This window comes from Cannabis sativa, chromosome X, assembly GCF_029168945.1.
Source record: "Cannabis sativa cultivar Pink pepper isolate KNU-18-1 chromosome X, ASM2916894v1, whole genome shotgun sequence".
Lineage (NCBI taxonomy): Eukaryota > Viridiplantae > Streptophyta > Magnoliopsida > Rosales > Cannabaceae > Cannabis > Cannabis sativa.
The window spans coordinates 70,404,127-70,430,024 of NC_083610.1; the positions used below are offsets into that span (position 1 = coordinate 70,404,127).

The window sequence follows — 25,898 nt, forward strand, 5'->3', positions numbered from 1 at the left end:
GCAGAATCTGTGAATTTGTGTAAATCCTTCATTAGTTGCATCAACCACGTACTTTCTTGAGCCACCATTGCTGCCGCTCTATACTCTACTTCTGTGGTTGACAAAGACACTGTTGGTTGCCTTTTGCTACACCAAGACACTGCTCCAGATCCAAGTTTGAATACATACCCAGCAGTTGATCGTTCGGTATTGTGATCTCCAGCATAATCAGCATCGCAGTAGCCAATGATCTTAACCTCATCATCTTTCTTATAAAATAGACCATAATTAATGGTATCTTTGACATACCTCAGTATTCTTCGTACTACTTCCAAATGTGGCTTCTTTGGTTGCTGCATATATCGAGTTACTACTCCAACTACATAAGAAATGTCTGGTCGACTTAATGTAAGGTAGATTAGACTCCCCACCAGCTGCTGATACATTGCTCCATCTTGCAAGTCCTTTCTAGCATGAGCACATAGCTTAGCATTAGCTTCCATAGGTGTTGAGATAAGCTTGCACTTGAGCATTCCAAATCTTTGCAGCAAGTCTTTAGCATACTTTTGCTGATAGAGAAATAAACCTTCCTTAATTCGGTCAGCTTCTAATCTGAGGGAATGTTTCAATTCTCCCAGCTCCTTCATTTGAAAGCGCACTAATAGGTTCTCCTTTGTTTGACAAATTTTTGCGTCATCATTTCCAGTGATAATGAGATCATCGACATATACCAGAACAATTGCGATCTTTGCTTCCTTTACTTTGATGAATAAGCTTGAATCTACATGTGCCATGAAATATTTGTTTTCTACTAAAAACTCAGCAATCTTTCCATACCATGCTCGTGGAGCTTGCTTTAATCCATACAGTGCCTTTTTTAGTTTGCAAACATAGTCAAGATGTGTTCTATCCTCAAACCCTCTTGGTTGCACCATGTATATCTCTCTATCCAGTTCTCCATGTAGAAAGGCATTCTTCACATCCATCTGCCATAGCCTCCAGTCTTTACTAGCTGCAAGTGCTAACAGAACCCACACTGTTGTAATTTTAGCGACTGGGCTAAATGTCTCGCATAATCTAGCCCATATTTTTGAGAGAATCCTCGAGCAACTAACCGAGCCTTGTATCTCTCAATTGAACCATCAGGACGTGTTTTTACCTTATAAACCCATTTGCACGAAATGGGTTTCACTTCCTTCGACTTTGGCACCAACTTCCAAGTCTGATTCTTTGCTAGTGCACTTATTTCTTCTTTCATAGCTCCTAGCCACTTGGAGTTATGGTATGCCTCTTCATATGACATTCTCTAAACTTTTCTTCTTCAGCTACAACAGCATTAACATATTTTGGATTTGGCTTTTGCATTCTTGTTGATCTCTGAAGTTCTGGTTAGCTATCAGCATGTCCTTCTCTTTGATGCACCCATGTTTACCATGGATTCTGAGGTGCCTCATCCTCGCTGTTTTCTTCTTCATCTGTATCTTGAGTTGGAGGTAACTCAACAATTTGCTCCCTCATTTTCTTCTACAGTTCGTCTTCCATTTCTTTAGAATCTGGTAATGCTTCCTTTTGCGATGACCACCATGATGATGCCTCATCGAAGACCACATTCCTTGATGTATAACACTTTCCAGTAGTAGGGTCGCAACATCTCCACCCTTTCCGTTGGTTGTCGTATCCGACAAAGATACATCGTATAGCTTTCTTGTCAAATTTGCTACGTAGGTGGCTTGGCACGAATACGTAGCACACACAACCAAATACTCCAAAGTGACTTACTGCAGGTTTACAACCCCACAATTTTTTAAAGGGTGAAACGAACCCTAACTTAGCTTGGGGAAGCCTATTAATTACATGAGCAGTTGTCTTCATACCTTCAGCCCAAAATCTCCCTAGAACATTCTTCGCATGTAGCATGCTTCGACATGTTTCTGCAAGATGGCAATTCTTCCTCTCGGCTACTCCATTCTATTGTGGCGTATTTGCACATGTGAATTGATGGCGTATGTGGCATTCTCGAAGATACTCAGAAAATTCATCTAAGGTATATTTGCCACCGTTGTCTGTTCGGAGGCATTGAATTTTCTTGCCGACTTCTCCTTCTACTATTTCTTTAAACTCTTTAAATTTTGAAAAAGTTTTAGATTTTTCTTTCATAAAAAAAAACCCATACGTACCTTGAGAAGTCGTCGATGAATGTAACCATGTACTACATGTCGTTGATTAATGGTTGTTTGACTTGCCCAAACACGTCAGAATGGACCAACTCCAATGGTGCTTTGTCTTTGAACTTTGACTCTTCATACGGTAATTGATGTGCCTTACCGTATTGGCAGCCAACACATACAATCTTTGTTCTGACCTCGAGTTGAGGAAGACCCTTCAGCATAGATTTCTTCATCATCACCTTGAGTTTATGATAACTGACATGTCCTAGCCTTGCATGCCACAAATTTGTTGTTTCATTCTTTCGAGTATTTTCTACATAAGCGGACTCTGTTGACATTACATAGACAAACTCTAAGCATTGTCCTTTCATCATCGGTGTTCTAGAGATTTCAAGAACTTGGTAGATCTTGACATCTTGAGGGTTGAATATGACATGGTGGCCTATCACCTTAAGTTGCGCCACTGATAGTAAGTTTTTCTTCATCCCAGGTACATGGTAGACATCGTAGAGTGAAACTTTTTTTGGGCTGAATCTCGACATGATTGTTGTTTTACCGATGTGCGCGATCGGTAATCTTGAGTTATTGGCTGTCACCACTACGCGAACACCTTTATATTCTGTCATGTCTTGCAGCTTCTCTTCATCTCCTGTCATATGATTTGAGCAGCCAGAGTCGACTATCCAGTCATTATTGTCGTCGATCTTTCCTGGAACAGAAGTTGTCAAAGCTAATTCTTCTTCCTCCACCACGAATGATGCTTCTGCGTCCCATTCTTCATCGCTTATTATTTCTGTATTTGATGTGGCTGCATTGCCTTCTACAATTTTCCAACTTTTAGCCATGTGGCCATACTTGTCACAGTTGTAGCATTTTCTATCAAATTTATTGTTATTCTTTGATTGACCACCCCGTTTGTCTTATTCTAAGCTCCCCCTGTTTGGGAGCTCCCATGATGACTATCCTTGTCATCATGTTTTCTAGTATTTCTACTAGTATTTGGTCGGGATCATCATTTCTTATCTCTACTAAAGAGTACTTCTTCGTCACTCTTTAATGAGACTCCATACGTTTGCTTAACTAACACTTCTTGGTCAGCTAGCAAGTTTTCTAACTTAACAAGAGAAGGTTGGCTTGGCCAACTTTGTATTGCAGTAATAAAAGTTCTAAATTCTGGCCTTAATCCATGAATAATAATTCTTCTAATTCTAGCATCTGACATGCCAGCACCAGAGTCTAATACAGAGATTTTGCGACAAAGAGATTTTACCTTGGTGAAGTATTGGTTGATCGTCATGTCGCGTTGCCTAATTGAGAGAAGCCCGTTCTCCAGAAGCTGTAATCTTGTATCATTCTTCTTGGTGAACAGTGATGCAAAAGTATCCCATGCTTCCTTCGGTGTCTTTGCCGACCTGATGTGCTCCAACATCTCATCTTCGACTGTGGTCCGAATCGCAAACATGACTTTGCCCACTTTAATCTTCTATTTCTTTATAGCGGATGCATCCTCCGGTTGTGTGACTTCATTGCCACCAAAGATCTCCCACAAGTCTTGGCCTTGGAGATATGCCTCCATGTGCATCGAGCACATGTTGTAATTTTGGTTGTTAAGTTTCTTAATTCCGTCGACCACTTAAAGGTCACCCATCGTGCAAAGTCTGTAGTACTAAACCACACACGATCACTCTAAGAAACTTAACAAATGACTCTTTTCGGAACGAACTTGATCCGGCTCTGATACCACTTGTTGGACACTACAACACGTGAAAACGTAATTACTTTATTATTGTAAAAATAATTACACCAAAACTTGAATACTTTTTACTAGACCACAATACACCAAACACTCGCACTCTTTTATTTTATCACTAGACACATTTACTACACACTTGTATATAACTCACACTTTTGGGACACTTTGTCTTTAGACACTTACTAAGAACTCACACACTTTAGACTCTTTTTCTCACACTTGAACTCTCTTACTCAAACTTGCTTCTTAAGCACATACCTCACTTCTATTTATAGGCTATAAATGATGTATCTAAATATTTTTAGATTTTTCTAATTTACTAACTATTTAATTACTTCTTACTATTTTCTAAACAACTCTAGAACTATCTAATCTTAGTTCTAGTGATTCTAAGTTTTCTCTAAAACTTTCTAGAGTGTTCTTGGTTTCTCTTACAAATTTCTTAGAACATTTTAAAATATTTTAACATATTCTAGATTTGATAATGACTTTTAACATGTATATATATTTGTGAGATTAGAAATAGTTACTACTACAAAAAGGGGTGTTCACGACGGTTCTAAACACTTTTTTTGGGAAACTGTCTCTAAAAAAATTAAGCGAGTGTTTAAAATCGTCGGAAAAAATAAGGCATTCCCGACAGTTTTAAACTGTCAGGAGGTATAGGCGACGGTTTTTAAACATACCTTAAGAAATTTTATGTATTTGTAATAGGGAATTGTTGATGGTTTAAAACCGTTGGCTATACTATTGACAACGATTTTAAACCATCGCTTATAATAAAGTCGACAGTTTCAAACCGTCGCCTATAGTATAGCCGACAGTTTTTAACCGTTGGCAATTCTTGTGCTTCAATTGTACACGTTATAGATCTGAAATTTTATTTCTCGCATCTTAAATTTCAAATTTTTATTTTTTCCATCTGAAATTTTATTTCCATCCTCTTAAGATATAAACCCCCACAAAAATCTTATCTCATTTTTTTAAAGTCATTTATAAATTTCATTTTATTTCCCGGCTCTCTCTCCTCCGCAACCACGAGTCGCGTCGTCCCTGTCCTCCACTCTCTCTCGTTATGTCCCTCTCCACTGCTCTCTCGTGGCAGGCAAAGGTAAGCAAAATATTTTCGTATTTGTTGTTTAAATTTCTATTAGCCATGATTTAGTTTGTTGATCTTGATCTGTGTGTGTTCAAAATAAAATACAAAGCTTGCAAATCGAAGAAAGTTTCAAGGATCATCAAGTGAAAAGCAATCCGAAACTTGTAAAAGAAAATTTCGAGGAGGATGAAGACGAGCACAACGACAGTGGAGGAGGATGAAGCTTGTAAAGGTTCTGGAGTGGCTGCGATATATGCGAGAGCTGGTTTCGAGGAAGATGAAGACGATAATTTTTTGGGGGACAATCCACTATAGCGACGGTTTAAAATCGTTGGCTATCCTATAGGCCAGGATTTAAAATCGTCATCTATAGTACAGGTCACAGTTTAAAGACTATAGCCGGCGATTTTAAACCGTTTGAAATTCTTTTGTACCAATACTTTTCCACCGTCGCCTATTCTACCAAGTATTCGCGACGGTTTTATAGAGCGTCAAGAATTCTTTATCCAACGGTTTAAAACTGTTGGGAATTTTGAGTTTTTTTAGTTTTGAGTAATTTTTTATATAACATGCATATATAATATATATTGTGTGCATATGATATATATTGTGTATATGTAGATTAATATGATTATATATTATATATACATATAAAATATGTAATATATATTCATTTTGTGAAATTAATAATTAGTTTGTGTATGTCATATACAATAGTATATTAACATACATATAATTAACATAAAATTGAATGTTATAATTTTATGAGAGTTATATATTAATTTTGTGTATTAATATATGATATTTATTATATGTATATATGTTGTAGATATTATAATAATTATAAAATAAAAGTTATATCTTTTTATTATTGCTATATGTGAGTAGCAATTTATTTTGCGAAAATGAATTACTTGAAAATAAAGTTATACTTTAGTGATAATTATCTTATTTTAAGAGATAAAAATGGTGAAATATGAGAGTTAAACTTTATGAGATTTATCTTTTTATAGTAAGAATATAGTGATTAAAGTAAATCTAAAATTGTAAGATTAACTATAAAATTGGAGGTGCAATTTTAAACTCAAATAAGTGGATCATGCTGGATTAAAAAAATATAAAAAAAGATTACAAAATTAGAAAAGTAATTTTGAATCTCAAAAGCAAAGTGGTAAACAAAAGTTGATTGGTAGTATTGTTTGAAATAATCTCAATAAGGAGATAACATAAAATTGAATAAGCAATTTTACAGTCACTACTACAAAAAGCACTATTTCTGTCAGTCTCAAAATTAATTTTTTTAAGGATCGTCGCTAATAAAAGTAAGTAACTCTTTAAAAACGTCAGCAATAGTGGAGTATTCCCGATAATTTTAAACATATGTTTACTATTCTGAATAGTTTTATAACAATCACGAGATCAAAATTTAAAAACCATCGCCTATAGTATATGCACTATTTTAAACTGTCAGGGATTCTCATGTAAATATAAAAGCCCCAATTTCATATCCCGTTTCATATATACAATCTCAAATCTCTCTCTCTCTCTCTCTCTCTCTCTCTCTCTCTCTCTCTCTCTCTCTCTCTCTCTCTCTCTCTCTCTCTCTCTCTCTCTCTCTCTCTCTCTCTCTCTCTCTCTCTCTCTCTCTCTCTCACACACACACACACACATTCGAACAACGCACCCACCTTGTCTTCCTCGTCTCTTTGCTCTCTCGTTTGAACGACGAGCTACCCACGACCATTGCTACCTCCTCTTTCAGCAAGACCCAAAGGCCGACCACAAACCGCCTCCTCTCGCTCCGCCTCCTCTCTCCATGACTACAGTGCCACCACCTCGCTTCCCCACTCTTGTCGAAGACCCACACTGCCGCCACCGTCTCCTCAGACCCACATTGAACTCAGATTTTAAAGAGATCTCTCACACAATGGTACACTTCTTCTATATCCGTCTCGAGCTTGCTCTCATCTTCTCCTTTTATTTTTTTTCGCGTAGGTGGTGGCAGCAGAGGTGGACGACGGTGGTCAGAGGAACTTGAGATTTGATTTTTTCATAAGTTTGGATTGTGTTTGTGTTATCAGAGATTGTTTATTTATGTTTAAAATATCAGATTAATATTGTATTTTGAGTTTGTAGATTTTTTGTGATTATATTTTAATTGTTGTTTGTAGATTGTTCGGTATTTCACATCTGGTTGCAGTGGTTTTGTCTGGCCACTTTCAACCATGGTCCAAGCTACTATTTTGTTTGTAATCTGAACATCAACAACCAAAGATTCGTTGTGCGGATAGATAACATGGTCAGAATCTTCTTCACTGAAGGATATGACTGGTTCTCCAATGTGAGGTTGCTTAGGCTTTCTTTCTCCTATGGCCAAAACAACATCTTCCTATTCATACTATAAGGTTTGGGCATATTTTTCTCTAGCTTTGCTCGAGTCTCTAACAATGTGGAGGCCTCTAATGATAACTTGAAGATGCCCGTCTACTGGTGGAGGCATCAACTGATTTTGTGTGTTATCTGGTTGGGCGACCTTTTGTTCCTAGTCGGTCTTGACATATTTCTACAAGTGCGGGTTATTTTTACTAATAAGGAACTCTATTTCCCACTTCAAATATTACACTCGTTAGTATCATGATCGTAGTTTGCATGAAAGCGATAAAACTTGGTGGTGTCCCTCTTGCTCATGTTTTTCTTCATGGGAGGATATTTTTTGTATGGCATTATGGACTGGATCATTGTAAAGATTATTTTTATATCCTCTGTTAGGATGGTAAAAGTAGTGAATTTAAAGGCATTCTCCCGAGGGTGCTGTTTGGAGTTTCTACTGAATCTGTTTTTCTTTCTATTACCTTGTCGGTTGCCATTATTTGACCTTTTACCACCTTGGCTGGAGCTACTTGATTTTTGTGAATTCTAGTCTTGCTGGATGAAGGCACTGGTGTGTTGTTGATTCTTTTTCTATCTAACTCTGTCCACACGCCAAACTTTTTCTTCAAGCTTTATAAATCCGCCTGCTCGATTCAAGAACTTTGCCATTGACCCTACACTAAGTCTTTTTATATCTTTCCACAATTCTCCTAGAGGCTCAATACCTCTTAGGATTGCGGCCAACCAACCTTCTTTGATTAATCCTTTCACTTTTGTATCTCCAACCATAAATCTGCTGATGTAAGCTCTCAAGGGTTCCCCTGGTATTTGTTGCACTTCGACTAGGTCTTCTAAGTGAGATGGGAGCTGCCAAGAAGAGGAGAATTTTGCGTGAAACTTTGAAATGAAAGAATTCCACGAATTATACTTTCATAGAGAACTTGAAGTACCACTGCTGGGCGGCCTTTGCCAAGGTTTCTGGAAAGATTCTGCACAGTACATCGCCTCTCATTGCTTCCAAGTCTATTTGCATTTTCAAAATATTTTATGTGAGACAAATGATCTTCTTTACCCGTGTACATTTTTCATGTTGGCATTTTGAAAATGGGAAGTAGGTCGAGAGCATTGACTTTTTCATGAGAATGGTGAACCTTTGGTCCGGTCAAGTTCTAGATTTATGAGTTTTGGTCCGGTCAGGCGTTGAACGAGGCTCTTAAGTTGATCTATTTGTGCTTGCATCAATAGATCAACTTGACTTGCATATTGACCGACCTGTGTCACATGAGGATCGCTTAGAACTTGGTTGGGCACCTAGTAATCTGTATTATTTAGCTGAACGATAGGAGGAATGTCCTGTCCGTCTAATCCTCTTCTGTGATTCAGATCATTCCTGAGATCGTGAACGGTGCCCAATCAGTCAAAGACTGATTCACCAGGAGGCCTTCGTGCCTGGCTATTGTGAGCAAAGGGTTGGCCCAGTATTTTCGTCTGAGAACAGATGTTAGGCTGATCATTCCCTCCTAAGTAACAGGTTGGCAAAACTTGGCTTTGTTGAGTGTGTTCAGCTGGATATTTTTATGGCATGTGTTGTGGCCTAGGTGGAATGTAAGTATCTGCTACTGGCTGTTGGTCGGTGACTTGGTAGGCTCTCCTGACCAGTACAGCGGCTTTCCTAGAATGATTGTCAATCACTTCTTGTTGGGCTTTCATGATTCCTATCTCTCGATCCCTCCATTTTTCGAATTGGTGTCTTTGTTCTACAAAAGTAAAATTTAGAGCTATCTAGTATCTTGTTGATCATAATGAAGAGTGTTATTGTGGCCTTGTATTTGCCCTAGTGCATCTCACAAGTTTTGTAGTTCGATGTCATCACCGATTAGTCATTGAGAATTTGTAGTAGATGGGATTCTAGTATCGGGGGCAATTTTCTTGGTTCGAGTAGTAGTGGTTTCAGTTTCTTGCATGCCCGGAGTGAACCCAACTAAAGGGGTAGTCACTCCTTGACCTACTCTTTGTGGGCCTGTTGGTGGCTGAGGATTAGTCAGAGCGGGGTCCGTCCTGGCTGGATCTTTGGGGTTTGCAGGTGTCTACATATTTAGATCTGTAGCCATTGGATTCGTTGTTTTAGTCTAATTTTCTATCCGTGTTTGTACAGCCATCTTGTTTCTTAAAAAAGACCTACGACAAAGACTTGAGTTTCTTTGCTCTCAATAAAAGTACTAAAATATTAATATCTCTTTTAGCCAATGACAGTGAGTCAAATTAAATTGATTTAAGAATAATTGAAATAATAAGTATGAATAATATAAAGTAAAGAATATACCAGAATTATAGAGGTTCGATCCCTTGATGGTGGTAATAGCCTACTCCCCTTTAGTTGTATTGACTTGTGAGTAGATGAACAAGAAAATCTTGATCTCTCGAAACTCTTAAATTTAGATTTATCTCGTGAGCTTTCTCTGAATGAAATTTGTATCCTTGAATATTGAGACTAGTCCACTATTATAGGGATTAATTACATAAAATTAGTTTCCCAAAATCAATAAAGAATAAAATGGGAAATCTATTTACTTCCTATAATTACAATAATCAAAATTAGAAACAAGGTAGGTTTTTTTTCTTCTCAATTACCATGAAACTATCCCATGATTTTAGGAATATTACCGTTACTTGCAAGCTTGAGGATATATAGGATATATCTCTAAAATATTCTAACTCGCATTTCATGATGGGTGTATGCTTGCCACCTGCATGATGGAAGCTGATCGGGTGTCTTCGCATGCTCTACTCGGATATTCCAACTTCTGTTTATGACGTCAAGTATCAAATCTCCCTGTACGACTCATTAAGAGTAGAATTTTCTATCCAGGTGATGAATTCTGACATGTGTCACCCAAGTGGATGTTATGTCACCTTGTGTAGAAATATGGATAACAACATGTAACTTTGTATTCGCGTTTGGAAAGCCACTATGTATTGGAATTGAGTGTAATTCTGAGTAATTAGACTTGACGTGTTTGTTCAACTAGGCAATGACATTGTAACCATGTAATTAGCTAGAAGTGGTTGAGAGATTTCAATTACACTCTCCAATTCGCATGGCCCTCGTGAGAATTGGATGAGAATTGTACGTAATAACCATGTAAGAGGTTTTCTGGAACGAAAAAAGTTGCTCCTGATGATAATTTTTGTTGTAGTGTACCATTTTTTAAATAATTACTTTAATTAAACTATGTAATTATTAACTCATTTGCCAAACATAAAAATGAGACTTGATATACAAGTACCACTTAACATCTAAACACGCATTATAATTTAAAATAAAGTTTAATTAGTTGTTAAAATTTAAAAAGTGTGTGGTTTAAGATGCACGAGATTTCATCTCAAAATTAATTGATAATCATTACAAAAAACTTCTGCTTTTAGTGACAACTTTTTAGTCACAACATAAATTTTTTGTGACTAAATGTGACTTTTAGTCACAACAAAAAATTATTTGTGACTAAAACATAGCATTTAGACACAAGTTAATTGTCACTAATTTAGTTTTAGTAATAACAAGTATTATGACTAAAAATATATTTAGTCACAACAAATTGTAATTTTTGTAACTAATACCTTTAGTCACGGACCTTTTAGTCACAACATAGAAATAATAATTTATAATTAGTCACAACTTTTTTACTTTTAGTCACAAGTTTTGTTGTGACTAAAAGTAAGATATTTTGTAGTGAATGACAGAAGTAGCCCATTTATTTATTTATGATAATTTATTTCCATATATTAGTAATGTGGGACTAATTCTAATATTCCTCTAATATTGTATAATTACTACTCTAGCTAGTAATTATTTCCAACGAAGTAACATAATTACTAGGTTGTAGTATTTACTATTCTAATAATTATACTACATAGTAATTATATGAGGAGGGCGGACGTTTTTTTTCGTAAATTAGGAGGGACGCAATTTAATTTAAATTTTTTACATAATATAATATATTAAAAATTGATAGAAGCTTAATTTTTTTAGACTATTAAATATAATTCAAAGTAAAAAATTAACAATAAAATTGTTAGTTTTAATAGTTAAGGCACTAAATACAAGTAAGAGTTCAAATATTAAGACTATCTTTCTAAAAAAATATGTTTAAGTTGGCATTTGAACTTAACCTTAATTATTGAACGAAAGCTAATAGTTTGTTAAAATTACAACATTTAATTATAAATATATGATATAATTAACTAAAATACATATAAGGGAGATTAAATGTTTTAATTTGAGAAGGAGCTAACCTTTAAAAATAAAAGGAAAATTTACATATAGAGCCATATATTGTATCTAATTTTCATAAATAACGTGGTTTTTAAAATTATCAATATTATTGTTTTATTTGTACCGTTTTTAATTTAATTAATTTGCTTTTGCTTTAGGATAATTTACATGTACATACCTTTTTTGTCTTTTATTATCAATAATAACTCAATCTATCTAAATATTAATTTTAACATTCCTTTCTAACTTTTTTTAAATTATTATACTGTTTTCATTTTATAACTAAACTAACAGTCATTTTCTCTTTTGTTTTTTATTTAAGAGACAGACTTGCAAAATTAAAAAAATTAAATAACTATACATAAAAAGAATAAAATAAAATAAATATTTCTTTCTCTCTTCTCTTCAACTTCAAAAAAAAAAATTCTTTCTCTCTTATTTTTTAAATAATAAGATACTGTAATATAACACAAATGAACATAATTTAAAGCAAAGATGATGATATAGTTTAAAATAACTAATTTAAAATTTAACGTTTATCTACATGAGATATTTTTATTTAAAATGAATCCTTTTATGAAAAGTAACTAATTGGTATATTATCCAAATTATAATTAATTTAAATATTATTATGAAGTATACTAAATAAAATTATTTCATATCTATCCTTATTTGTTATACTATATCAAAACTAATTTGTGTTTTTTTTTTAAAAAAAAATTATTGTAACTTATTATTTTATTAAATAGATTGAAAGTAACATAAATATTTTTTACAAAAGTAAAATAAAAAATAAGTAACATAAAAGTATTTAAAATAATAAATTATTTTAATATAATCTAAAAACAAACACATAAGTTTCAAAGTCACAAAAAGGTATATAAAATAATTGGTAAACAAAAATAGTAGCTTATTATATTATATAAGAACTCATTAGTTTCAAAAATAAACATTAAGATTACCCAACTATATTTTAAATAATAAGATCACAATTTAACTTAGAATTAGCTAATTATTAAGATGTTTACAAATAAGGTTTTAGAGGTAACCAAATTGTATATTAAATTATATAATTTAAAAATATTTTTTTTTACGTAAAAAAAAGTAGCTAATTAATTTCTTACTGGCATCATAAGTAATAAGTAACCAAAAGGTTACTTTTGAAAACCCACAAAAATAATAAAGGAATTTGGGATTAATTTTGTTTAAGAGCATATTATTTTAGAATTAATGTATTTTTTAATAAGACATGTTACAATAAGACACGTTATCCAAGTTTACTAGTAAGATGTGTTACAGTCATGTACTTTGTATACAACTAGATTTGATGTCTCGATTTAAAAAAATAGATTAATTAGTTTGTTATTTTACAGGCACGCATTGTATTTGAAATAAAAATAAATTATTGTTCCAATATAATATACGAAAAATAGACTAATAGGTTTATTGGTGTATATCGCTATGTTTGATTTCATAGTTTACTCTGTATTGAAAAAAATAAAATGTTGTTCCAATGACAACAAAAACTAGTAGGTTTATTGACATATATAATGGTAGACTATATAAAATGAAATGAATTGTAGTTCCATTATACGAAAAGAAAAATAAAAATTTATTTTAATATATGCCAAAATAAACTAATAGATTTATTAGCATATACGATGATAGACTATACAAAAAGGCTACTATGTAAACTAAAAAAATAAAAATCTATTTTAATATGCCAAAATAAACTAATAAGTTTATTTGCCATATACGAGTATAGATATATATACCAAATAAACTTATGAGCAAGACATTTCATCATATTCAAATTTTTGACAAGTGCATATATTGTTATCCAGGTTTACTATGTAAGATATATTACAGTCATGTACTTTGTATACAACTAGATTTGATGTCTTGACCGAAAAAAAATAAACTAACTATTTTGTTATTTTATAGGCGCACATTGTGTTTGAAACAAAAAATGAATATTGTTGTTCTAATATATAAAAAATAGACTAATAGGTTTATTGACGTATATTATTATGTTTGATTATAGTTTACTCTATATTGAAAAAAAATAAAATGTTATTCCAACAAACAGAAACTAGTAAGTTTATTAACATATATAATAGTATGTTATATAAAATAAAATATTGAATTGTTGTTTTAATAAAGGAAAAGAAAAATAAAAATTTATTTCAATATACCAAATTAAAATAGTAGATTTATTAGCATATACGATGATAGGCTATACAAAAATGTTACTTGTAAACAAAGAATGAAAATTTATTTCAATATGCTAAAATACACTAATAAGTTTATATATGCTAGTATAGACATATTTGATCTGATCATCATTTTCTTTTTCTATTTGTCCAGAAATATTTGCATTCATTATCATCTTTAATCTTCACAATTATCGATAAATGTATACTTTTTATAAATAAAAATATCTAATTATAATTATATATATATTTGATTAGTGAATAGTTAATTAAACATACTGATTGTAGTTGTGCACTATTTTTCATGAAAAGATTATATATTTATATACTTTATGCAACATAAGATAAGTAAAAAGTTTTTTTCTTAGATATTATATTATGTTTCGAAAAAAAAAAAAATTGATGGCAATTTATTAAAGTTATATTCATAAAATTGTATTATTTTTAAATGTATATTAATCAATATTTTTGTTTCGTTTACTAATTAGTTTGGATATTAATGTATTTTAAAATTATATGGTTGAAGCTTTTGGTTGTACGGTTACTATTTGAAGTGATGAGAAAAACAATAGAGATGAAGCATCGATGACGATGATGATAATTCAGTAATTGTCGATCACAATGTGAAAGGTAAAGTTGTTTTTTGTTTCAGATTTTTGATTGAAATGCTATACCGACTGTTTGGTTGATTTTTCGTTTCTTGGTTGAAGCTTTTTAATTTTTGGTTCACGATTGAAGTTTTTTTGATCGGTTTTAATGGAGTTTTCTGATGAAGGTTTTTAGTTTTTATTTTAGGATTGTATGATTTGGCAAATTAATTGGATGATATTTAAAGGTATTTATTCAATTGTTAGTCAAGCAATAATTTGAAAACAAGGTGGTGCGTTTGTGTGGAGGTTAGTTGAGGATTCCTTCTCTAATTGCAGTAAGTGTATGTTTTGTTTGACGTTATAACTTTGCTGATGTGTCACAAGATTTATGTTAATTATTTTGAGAACGTTATTTGTATAATTAATTTATTTCTTACGTATATAAATAAAAATTTCCTAAAATAAAATATACACATAAGGAAGAAATTAAAAACACCTAAATCCCATCTTACACAAACATAAGACGTAAGCCCACAAAACCAAGTTCCAAAATAACAAAGATACATTTGGTTGAAAGAAAATAACACAACAGAAATTAGTAGTTAGAGAGTCTCACTCTTCAAAACCTCTCAATACAGGTTTCGACATAAAGCTATTCTCTTCTCCCCTACAAAAGCATATAATATATTAAACACTAAAAACCAACGTAACAACTCACTACAGACATTATGATATATTTATACATACATACATACATATATATATATATATGTATATTTCAAAATGGAGCAGTTGACGTTCGGTGAAGGGTTCGCTTTTTGGAAAGTTGTTTTTGTTCGGCAGCAATCTCTTTCTCAATCTAAAAGAGTTTATACCCAAAAAGAGAATAAACCAAAAAGAGTTAAGATTTCCCTTTTAACAAGAACATTACAAAGCCTAAAAGAGAGTGTTATTATAAAGAAACTTTATACCTCTTCTTGTTTCTTTCTGAGTTTTCTGTTCTCTTCACTCAATTTAGCAGCTTCATTCTCCAAATTAGTCCTATACGCCTGTACAAAGCAAAACATACATAATAAGCAACACTAAGTAATTAATAATAATGCTATCTTATTAGAATGAAAATACACAACAGTATAATAATAATACTTTCCTCCTTTCTAGCTCTTGAACGACAAGCAGACTCTCGATTTTTGATCATTCGCTTCATATGTTTGTCATCTGCAGGGAGATAGCCATTATCAGCTGGTAGTAAGCTTTTATTCCCATATGATGAAGAGTTGTAGAACATGGTGGTAGGAGTTGGAGGAGTACTACTGTGGCTATTGCAAAAAGGAAAGGCCATGCTTGGAACGTAGTTAGTAGCGGCTGTTATGATAATCTGTTGTGGCTGAGTACTATTAACTGTAATATTATTACTCTCTGGGAGAGAGGTAAGGTTTATATCTTTCCAGATGTCTTCCATGGTTTCTTGTATGTTAAATTGTTGAAAACGAAATAAGGATGGGGTAGAGAAATAAGGAAAGTAGAAACTTGATGATGAGTGTGATTTATTTTTATAGTGTGAAAAGTTATTGACAATGAGGAATAAGGAGTTAATTGCTTTTGTTTAAAAGGAAAATTAAACAACTGAGAAGATGTAGATTAACAGTGCTACTAACCAACCAACCGTATGAGTTTGACTAATAACATAGTATTCTTTTGATATTTGAGGGTTTCTGTTGAAAAGACAAAAATTGATTGAATAAAAAAAAAGTTTGGCCACAAAAGCGCCTCAGGAAAGTAATACTAATAAGGAGACATTATAACAGACAAAGGAAGAGTGATGATGTGGATTTCTAGTCTTAGTCCTATATGTCAAAAGAAAACAAAGTATCAATGACTTCTGCATCAATTATTTCTATCCAAACAAAAAGAAGAGTTTCCTCATTCAATGGATTCCCTATTTCTTTATTAATTTTTATATTTTCATTACCAAATGATATTAAATATCCCTTGTCATGCAATTGCAGGGAATCTGACTTAATTTCTCTCTCTCTTTTAAAATACGACAAGTTTCACTTATTGAAACTGACCCAGTGTTTTTAATGATTACAATATCCTTCAAACTAAAACTTAACGTGAGCAGTTGGTCAACAAAGAAAAGACTGTGAAAGATCGAGCGATAATTCATCACAGTTTTTCCATTTGGTGTAAATGGACCTGTCTAGTTTATAAAACCCTTTAAAGATTCTTTCTCCTCTCTCCAAATTAGCCAAGCTTTGGTTATGAGTAATGATCATGTATCTATAATAGTGATCAGTTAAAAAATTGTGATTTAATTTAATTTTGTGTATACTTTAAGAGTGGCCATTGATACGATGCAGTACATGCAAAAGAGATAAAAGCTTTTTATTATTTGGAGAAAAGAAATTAAAATTATAATGATTTTCTTTGGTAATTAATATACTTTTCTTTTCAGTCGCACTTTATCTCTTTATATTGTTTACAATTTGTAAGGGTAATTTTGTTTGTGCTCAATTCGTACGTACGTAGTCAGTTGCAGGGATATATGTTTCATAAAGTGAAACGACAAAAACCAAAGATAGAAACGTTGAACAAGAGAATTGTTGTAAGTGACACTCAAAAAAGTGAGCAAGTTCATTCTTTATCTCTTTAGAAAATATGGGTACGTGCCTCTTACGTGTTTTTGGACTGATAATATATATATAGAGTTGCCCATAACTTCATCCATAAAGGAGGAACAGTACTAAGCTAGATTTTGATAAGGAGTATAATTGTAGTATAAAACTGCATTGTATTACATAGTTCATAGAATTTTTCCAATATAGTCCAACAAGTCTTTTTTTTTTAATTATTTTATATTGAAGGAGAAGATAGTCATTCAACAAAGACTAATTATTACAGAGAGGAAGGCAAGTCCAAGACAAGGACTCCCAACATAGGGTACAATAAGCTTTAATATCTACAACATACTTAGCGATACAAAGAGTGAAGGTTCACATCTCTACGCTCCAAACAAAAATAATGAGTTCCTAAGCTCGAAACAAGCCTTTGTTTAATTAATTCCCAAGTTTGACTTATATTAAAACTATAAAAAAAGAAAAAAAAAAAAAAAAAAAAAGATCAGTTTGAAATTGAAACCCCAGCCCCCCAAAAATTCTAAAGAAACTAATAAAAGAGGTGCAAACTTGGTACAATATCCCTGAAACAGTGAAACTTAAAGTAAGAATGTGTTGTTGGTCAATAAAGAAAAGATTACAGTTTTCTTTTTTCGCTGCAGAATCTAAATCTCTAAAAAGACGACAGCTATAACAAAAAAAAAAATTACTATGATCGAGTAGACAGTATTACTCTGTCCCAAACTATTTCACTTCACATCATATAATTATGTTATGGTGCTATGTACTACACTACTACCTACTCTCTTGGGTCTTTCTCTTCTACTATCTAGGACAACACCATCTCCTGAAACTAAAGGAAACAAACTTGTAATTTTTGTTGTTTTAACAACGTATTTGTCAAACCTGACACAATATTAAATTGTTTTGTATTATATTGGATTGGGTTGAGTTATATTATATTGTTACGTATTACTTTAATATAATAGTATGTTAATTGGTATTGGGTTGTATTAACATGGGGTCAGGGGCGGAGCTAGGATTAAATCCTTGGGGGGGCCAATTATTAAAATTTTATAGTTCAAACAAAATATTTTTTATAATATGCACATTACAAATATTATTTATAAAGCATGTTTGGATATAAGTGTTTAATTACTAGTTATATTACATAGCTTAGTAATTACACTATTATATTTAAAAATACACCATGCGTGGTAATTATATATGAAATTTTATGGTTTTATTTAGCAAAATAATTAGCATTTACATATAAAATTAATATTATTTAGTAATTAACATTTAACATAAAAGAATTTAGTAACAACACAAATAATTACAATAATTTTTTTGCAATATATATTATTAATTAATTAGTCAATACCTTCTTCTATTATTAAAAAAAGAAAAGAATCATATGTGTAAAAGTTTTAGATCATTTTGTATGGAACCTACAAGACAAGAATTATAATTTCTATTAAAAAATGGTTAATACAATTACAATTTTAAACTATGTGTTTTGTAAAAGTTACCGACTGAAACATCTGTTTTGTAAAATGACAAATTCAACTGTGTATTTTCTAAAATAGTACACTGAGCTCAATTTTTGATATTTTTTTTTTATGTATATAATAAACTTGAAAAAAAAAATATAGCACGAATAAATGCAGAAAATATATCCAGTTTTGTCATAATAACTCTAGATCAGATTATAATTAACTTTTATATTAATAAAAAATCAGTTCAGGGTACTATTTTGTACTATTTTAGAAAATATAATATCTAATTTATCAATTAATAAAATAGAGAGTCTAATCAATAATTTTTGCAAAACACAAAGTCTAAAATAATATTTACCATTTAAAAAATATGTTACTTCAATGACCCCTTTTTAATTTAGAAAATTACAACAAAATGTCATTATTCATAATTATATTTTTTCATCTATACGTGTCAAAAGATCATTATTATAATTTTTATTGATATATAATATAACATGTATCTTATAAGAGTAACCTTATAAATAAAGTAATGAAAACTAATAATTTATAGTTTCTCTAGTTTTACCTACATATATTACTAGTACTATAATTTCATGAAAAGTTGTGGGGGGGCCATGGCCACCTAAGGTCATAGAATACCTCCGCCCCTGCATGGGGTCTTTTCGTACAATGTGTTATATTGTATTTTATTGAATAGTATTTGCATTAGTATTAGTATTTTTTAATATAATAATATGTTTGGTATTGATTTGTATTAATAAATTGTGTAAAATTATGCTAACTTTACCATAAACTCGACCCCAACCTTAGAATGGACCCATCTTCGGCCTCAGGCTACAAACCTCAACCTCGACCCTGACCCAGACCCGAACCCAGACCCCTTTCCCATACTTGGGCCTTGACCCAAACTTGGGTCTAGGGTCTAAGTCGGGGTTTGGGCTTTGGGCTTCGGGCCTGGAACTGAGGTTGGGTTTGGGTTCGAGATTTGTGGGTCGAGGCAGGGTTTAGGTTTAGTTTGGAGGCAGGTCTGAGTTTGGGGTGTGCATTCGGGCCTAAGGCCGGGTCAGGGTCCGGGATCTAGGTCCAGGGTCCGGCTCGGGGTTTGGGTTGAGGTCTAGGGTTGGGTTCGAGTCCCCAACACTGGATATTTTTTAAATATTATAATACAAGCTAATACAAATCATTTGTCATGCATCAAATAATAAGGTTCGCATTGTATTAAAATTTATGGTCGTAATAATTACTACAATACAAAGTTCTATCAAAACATAGTGTTACTTGTTATTTAATACAATACGACCTTTATACGACCTACCAAACTAGCCCACAGGGGCGGAGCTATATACAAGCTCACAGGGGCAGTGGCCCCCCCTGATTTTTTTTTAAATATATATGTATTGTATATGTTTAGTAAATTGTGTTTAGTAAGGCTTTTCATAAGTAATAATTGTAGGTATTAACTTATTAATCAACATCATATTCATATCTATATTTATATTTAAATATATATTTAGAGTAATTTTATAAATTAAAATAAATTATTAAATGTATAATTATATTATACTATCTTTATTTATAGTATTTATTTAATATATAAGTTAGCTTAACATATCTTAATTTATTATTAAGAGTTCAAAAATAAGAATATTCATAAATTACTACTAGTGGATATATATATATATATATGGAACACTTTTTAATGAGTATATCTATATATTAGTTACTTAATTAAAAAAAGTGTCAAAATGTAGGGGCTTTTTTATTTTTACATTTCAAAACAGTTTTTTTTTTTCATTTTTTTTACAGAATTATACATAGAAATTCCTATTGCAGCTAGCGAATCAACCTAAAATATTAATATATATAAATATGATATTTTTTTTTCAATTGAGGCACCACTTAAAAAAAATTACCAAAAATTCACATTGTTGCATACAACATTTAATATTGGCCCCCCTACAATTTTATTCTGTCTCCGCCCCTGCCAGCCCTTATTGTGTTAAATTATACAATATTTAGTTCACAATAATGTTGTATTGTATTGTATTGTATTAATTAAGTTTCCTTAAAAAAAAATTTAAAAAAATAAAATATATCTGCATTCAAATTATGTCATATGTGATTTCCATCCCAACCTCAATTTCAAACCGATTTCAATCTCAACCTTACTACAATATTTATCTATCAGTTGTTGAAATATTAAATTTGATTTAATATAAATAATTTCTAAATTTTTCTTGTTGTTATACTAGAGTTTTCTTACAATTGCTAAAGTTTTTAGAGTCTTCAAATATTTAGTAAAATTCCTTTAAAAATCTTGAATTTCTAGAAATATTTCTTTCTAGTTAGTAATAGGGATGACCTAGATTACACTAGTAGTTAGTCTTTTAGTTATGTTTTTAAAATAATCCATAAGTCCTATAAATAGAGGTGTCTCCCCACCATTTTATACCAAGTTAAAAATTACACAAGTTGAGTTATAAAATATAGCCTCTTCCAATGTAGTATTCTCTCCTACCCTTTTATTTCCTAACAAAGTGGTACTAGAGTCAAGTTTGTGAAGAAAAATAAGAAATGGAGGAATAATCCCCTTTCAAGTTCCAATGCTCACCAAAAGCAACTATGGCAATTAGAGTGTTACGATGAAAATGCTCTAGTAGAAGCATAAGATGAGTGGGATATTGTTGAAAAGGCTCATAAGGAGCAAGATGATGTGCTCTTTTCATGCCTTGAGGGATTCAAGAAATAGAGACAAGAAAGCTCTCTATCTCATCTATCAAGTGTTGGATGAAGATGCATACGAGAAGATCTTATTAGGACTTTATTAGTACTATATTTGGGTAGGTTTTTAAAGTGTTTTTTTTTAATAGTTTTAAATGTGTTTTGTGCAATTTTACAATTTTTGTTGATAATATTTTGCAGCTTTAGTATTGAAGAAAAATATAGCAATATCGAGAAAAATGTGTAAACAGGTCATTGAAATAAAGTCTTGCTGCTAGAGCACCATGAAATCCATCTAAGAAAGAAATCCAAAAGATTTGGTGCATTTGGAGCTTTTTATGCAAAGGCATTGAAAAATATAGAGTAGCGCCTCAACACAAGAATTCAATATCATGGTGTTAAAAGGATGAAATTCGGCAGCAAGGTCAGTTTTTAACAAGTCTATAGGCGCGCCTCAACATTGGGGTTCAATGTTGAGGCGTTGAAACCTTAATCGCTCTTTACCTGAAAAACAGCTTCAAGGGCCGCAACACTGGCTTGTATTTTCGCGACCCGTATGGGAAAAATTGCAAAGGGAATGCTTGCCTAGAAGACATGGGCCGCCACACTACATTTGTAGTGTCGCGGCCCGCCTATCAGAATTTTGAAAAATAGATATTTTCTATCTTTTTTTTAGCTATATAAAGAGGTCTTCTTCAATATTTTTTGGCAAGTAATTAGAGAGGACGAAATTAAAGAACAGAAGCAACCTAGAGACTTTCTAATAACGTTTTTTCGATGGTTTCTTTTCTTCTACTTTCTGCTTATGTTCTTATTTAATTTGTGTCAATCGCTTACAATAAACATGAGTAGCTAGACTTTTATTTAGGGTATTAATAGAGATTATTTGACATCTTATTATGGTTTTAATATAATTTAATTTTTCTCCTAATTTTTTATGTGCATCTATTTTATTCCTTCTTAATTTTTTTTAATTGTCTGTCTATTAATTAATTATTTATAATTTCGATACAAAATTTGAAAAGTGGGTGTCAATTATGTTATAGTGAAATAGGGACAAATTTTGACATAGGACGAGAGTATCTATGTGGTTTGGATAGAATTTAAAGTTTCTTTACTTAATGCCTCTTATATGTTTAAATTTATCACGAGAGTAGAAAATTTTCATATAGGTTGAGACTTATATATCCTAGTCCAAATATAAGTTATTTTAGTAAACCCGCTATTGCATAGAAATTAATATTTGAGAATAAAGTATATTAAGCCATATAAGATAGATACAATTGAAGTTAATCACCCTAAACTCTAATTATTGTTAATTTTCATTCTAAATTAATTGTTTTTATTTGCTTTAGATTATAATATTCTTCCTTAAATTTTTATTGCCAAATAGTATAAAGAATTTCATTATTAGTACTTAATTATAATCTTCGAGGGAATGATAGTACTCTACTTAACATTATATTACTTGAAATTGATATGTATACTTGCATAAAAAAATTCATAACATATTTTCGGCGCCGGTGTCGGGGATTGTTTTAGTTAATATTAAAATAATTAAATTTTATTCTAATTTGGTATTCTATGCAACTTTTTACTAACTCTATTCGTGTCATTTTTTCTCTTTTCTCAAGAATACATAGTTTGTGTGACGTCAAGGACCAACCGTAAGAGTGCTTGTTGATCTTGAAATACAGAAAACTTGTCGACAAAATAGACAAAACAAGAGGTTAGAAAAAACTGCTACTAAAGAGGTTCAGTTAAAAAAAAGATATGGCTCAAAACGGTAATGGGGGCAATTGACTAGGCTAATATTCAAAATTTGCCTAATAGAAGCCTTCGGGAGTATGTGCTACGTACCAACAATGACAAGGGTCCAGTCTTGTATCAAACAACCCGTTGTCGATGCTAAAATTTTTGAAATTAAGCCAGCTATTCTTTAGATGGTTCAATCTTACATCGCCTGGGGAAGGTCAATTTTATAATTAATGTATATTTTATAGTTTCATTTATATTTATATAATTTTTTAACAATATTTTACAGATGATGATATAAAAAAATTATTAACATCATTAAAACTAATATTTACTTATAATACTCAAATTTCTATATCACATCCTATACATAAATTAATATATAATCTTAATTTTTTATAATATATAATCTTAACTTATTATAATAATTTTAATTATAATATCTTAACTTCTATGTAATTTTTATCTTATTATTATTAATAATAAATTATAAGATTTTTTAATATGTCGTTTCGTATTTTTCGAGCTTATTGCGTGTCGTGCCTTTTAGGTTAGTTTATTTGTACTTACGTGTCGTATCTTTCATGTTTTTTGTGTCGTGTCGTGCTTAAAGATATATTTTTCGTACCATGTCATGCTAATTTGTAGCATCATACCATATCATGCTCAAATCGTACTTTTTTGTGCCTAATCGTACTCGTACCTTCCGGACTCGTGTCAAAAAATCGGCCTATAATTACAACACTAAGTAAAAGACTAACCCCAAAATAGTAAAAAATAATAATAAATAATAAAGATATGAGTGCTTATATTTACACCCCAATAAATTATAAATACACTCCATTTTATTTATTTGACTAATATTTTTTATAATCACACCTCTTTGTATTTACTATAGGACTTCTCTTAAAAGGAAAATTAATACACCCCATCTAATAACTGTACAATTAACTTCCTTGTAATTTTTTTTTTTTTCAGTTGCGATTTTTTTTTTTTTTTTTTTGATCTCTTCTTCTTTATTTTTATTCTTTTTAATAACCATTATTTTTTAGGAGATCAAAATATGCAGGCATATACATCTAAGAAAGTTTTCTTTTATAATTATTATTAACAATCAATCAATATTTCCATATACATAACAATAACCAAAAATTAAATGATTAAAATAATGAAATCTTACATACATTAATTAATTAAACATATAATTTTTTATGCGTATATTAAATGTTCTTGATTGATGAAACTTCAATTATTTTTTTCTATTAATGAATTTTTCTTAGAACTTGAAGAAGTTAATTTTAATTTTATAAGCAAATGGGGTGTAAATATTATTATAAAGTTAAAATAGGCTCATAATTTAAAATTGTATATATTGGTAATTTTGTACAAGGATAAAAATATAATTAAAATTTTTATTTAAAATGGGGTGTATTTATAATTTATTAGGGTGCAAATATAATTTCCCTAAATATATATACCTATAGCCTACACACACGATTTTAATAGCAATTTTCAATGCAAAAAATAAATCTTTTTTTTTTTCATTCAACAAGATAAAAATATTGCCCTTCCAAAAGCACAAAACCCAATATATGGCATTTTAAAAACACTTTTACTTTAATATGGCATATCTACTAATCATATAAACAGCCCAAAAACAAAAAAAGATACCATAAAAATAAAAAATAGCCCAAGTAAAAATTGCTATATTTAAGTAAAATATTTTGAAAAAGTCATATTAAGTGTAAATTCTACTATAAACTTGTTGTGTTATCAGGCAATTTAGTGACTAATTTTGTGAAAGTCTCATTCACATAAAAAAAATTAACTTTTTTTTTTTAAGTTTTCAATAAATAGGATTTCTTTTTGAATGAATAGAATTTTCACCCTAGCTATGCCTCTTAAAGAGTTTTACCTCATAAACTTTTTTTGTTTTAATTAGAAAAAAAAAAAATATTGCAAATAGCATTTTTTTATTGACTAAATAATTTAGGGATATTTACATGAAAAAAATAAAGCTAGTTTACATGGTGAGAAAACTTAATAAAAAAAGTATAGCATTTAAAATAAAAATTTAACATGTATGAGATATACTATTTTGAATTACCATAAAAAATATTAAAATTCTCTTCATATATCTTTTTTTTTTGCAAAAATAAAATAAATGAAACTACAGTGATTGCTAGAGTTGTCATTAGGGCTAGAAAGTCGCCGGAGTTTGCTATCGATAGAATTAATAACAGCGCCGGCAGCTACTCCGGCGACTTTTCCGACACCGACAGAAAACTCCAGCGACTTTTTGACCCCAGTGACAACTCCGACGATCACTGTAATTTCATTTGCTTTATTTTTTTACAAAAAAAAAAATATAAAGAGAATTTTAATATTTTTTATGGTAATTCAAAGTGGCATATTCTATATATGTTAAGTTTTTATTTTAAATGTCATATTTTTCCTATTAAGTTTTCTCACCATATTTATGTAAATTAGCTTTATTTTTTGGGATAATTACATTACTCACCTTAAATTGAATCTTAATATCAAAAATAACTTAGGTGGCGTTTGGTTGGAGGTAATGAAATAGAATGGAATGGAAATGAAACAATTTTCATTCCATTCCTTTATTTGGTTGCATTTTAAAGTATTGGAATGACATTCTAATGGAATGCTCTTTCCACCATTTTGGTGGAATGACTATTCCATTTTAAAAAGAAAAGAATGACCATTCCAATGTAACAAGAAAAAAAATTTAATTATTTTTTTATCAATTTTTTTATACATTTTAAATTTTATTCCATTCCATTCCTATTCCTATTCCCATTCCCATTCCTATTCCTATATTTTCATTCCTCTCAAC

At 31.0% G+C, this 25,898-nt stretch overlaps 1 protein-coding gene and 1 long non-coding RNA gene across 2 annotated transcripts; one reads left to right on the forward strand and one right to left on the reverse strand.

The window, feature by feature from the left end:
* Positions 1-14,548: 14,548 nt before the first annotated feature.
* On the forward strand, positions 14,549-15,897 carry LOC115722376 (uncharacterized). Its single transcript, XR_009685296.1, has 2 exons — positions 14,549-14,780; positions 15,670-15,897. It is a non-coding gene; the product is annotated as an uncharacterized LOC115722376 (long non-coding RNA).
* Positions 14,927-15,907, reverse strand: LOC115722367 (bZIP transcription factor 27). Its single transcript, XM_061106953.1, has 3 exons — positions 15,595-15,907; positions 15,417-15,493; positions 14,927-15,304 (listed from the first exon to the last, which is right to left on the reverse strand). Exons 1-3 carry the CDS (start codon positions 15,905-15,907, stop codon positions 15,224-15,226), a joined length of 471 nt encoding a protein of 156 aa, XP_060962936.1. The 3' UTR covers positions 14,927-15,223.
* Between the last annotated feature and the right edge of the window lie 9,991 nt (positions 15,908-25,898).

Coding starts and splice junctions, on each gene's coding strand:
- LOC115722367 (XM_061106953.1), bottom strand. CDS start 15,907: ATGGAAGACATCTGGAAAGATATAAACCTTACCTCTCTCCCAGAGAGT. Junction 15,494..15,594: donor TTCAAGAGCTAGAAAGGAGG/AAAGTATTATTA, acceptor GCTTTGTACAGG/CGTATAGGACTAATTTGGAG. Junction 15,305..15,416: donor TCAGAAAGAAACAAGAAGAG/GTATAAAGTTTC, acceptor AAACTCTTTTAG/ATTGAGAAAGAGATTGCTGC.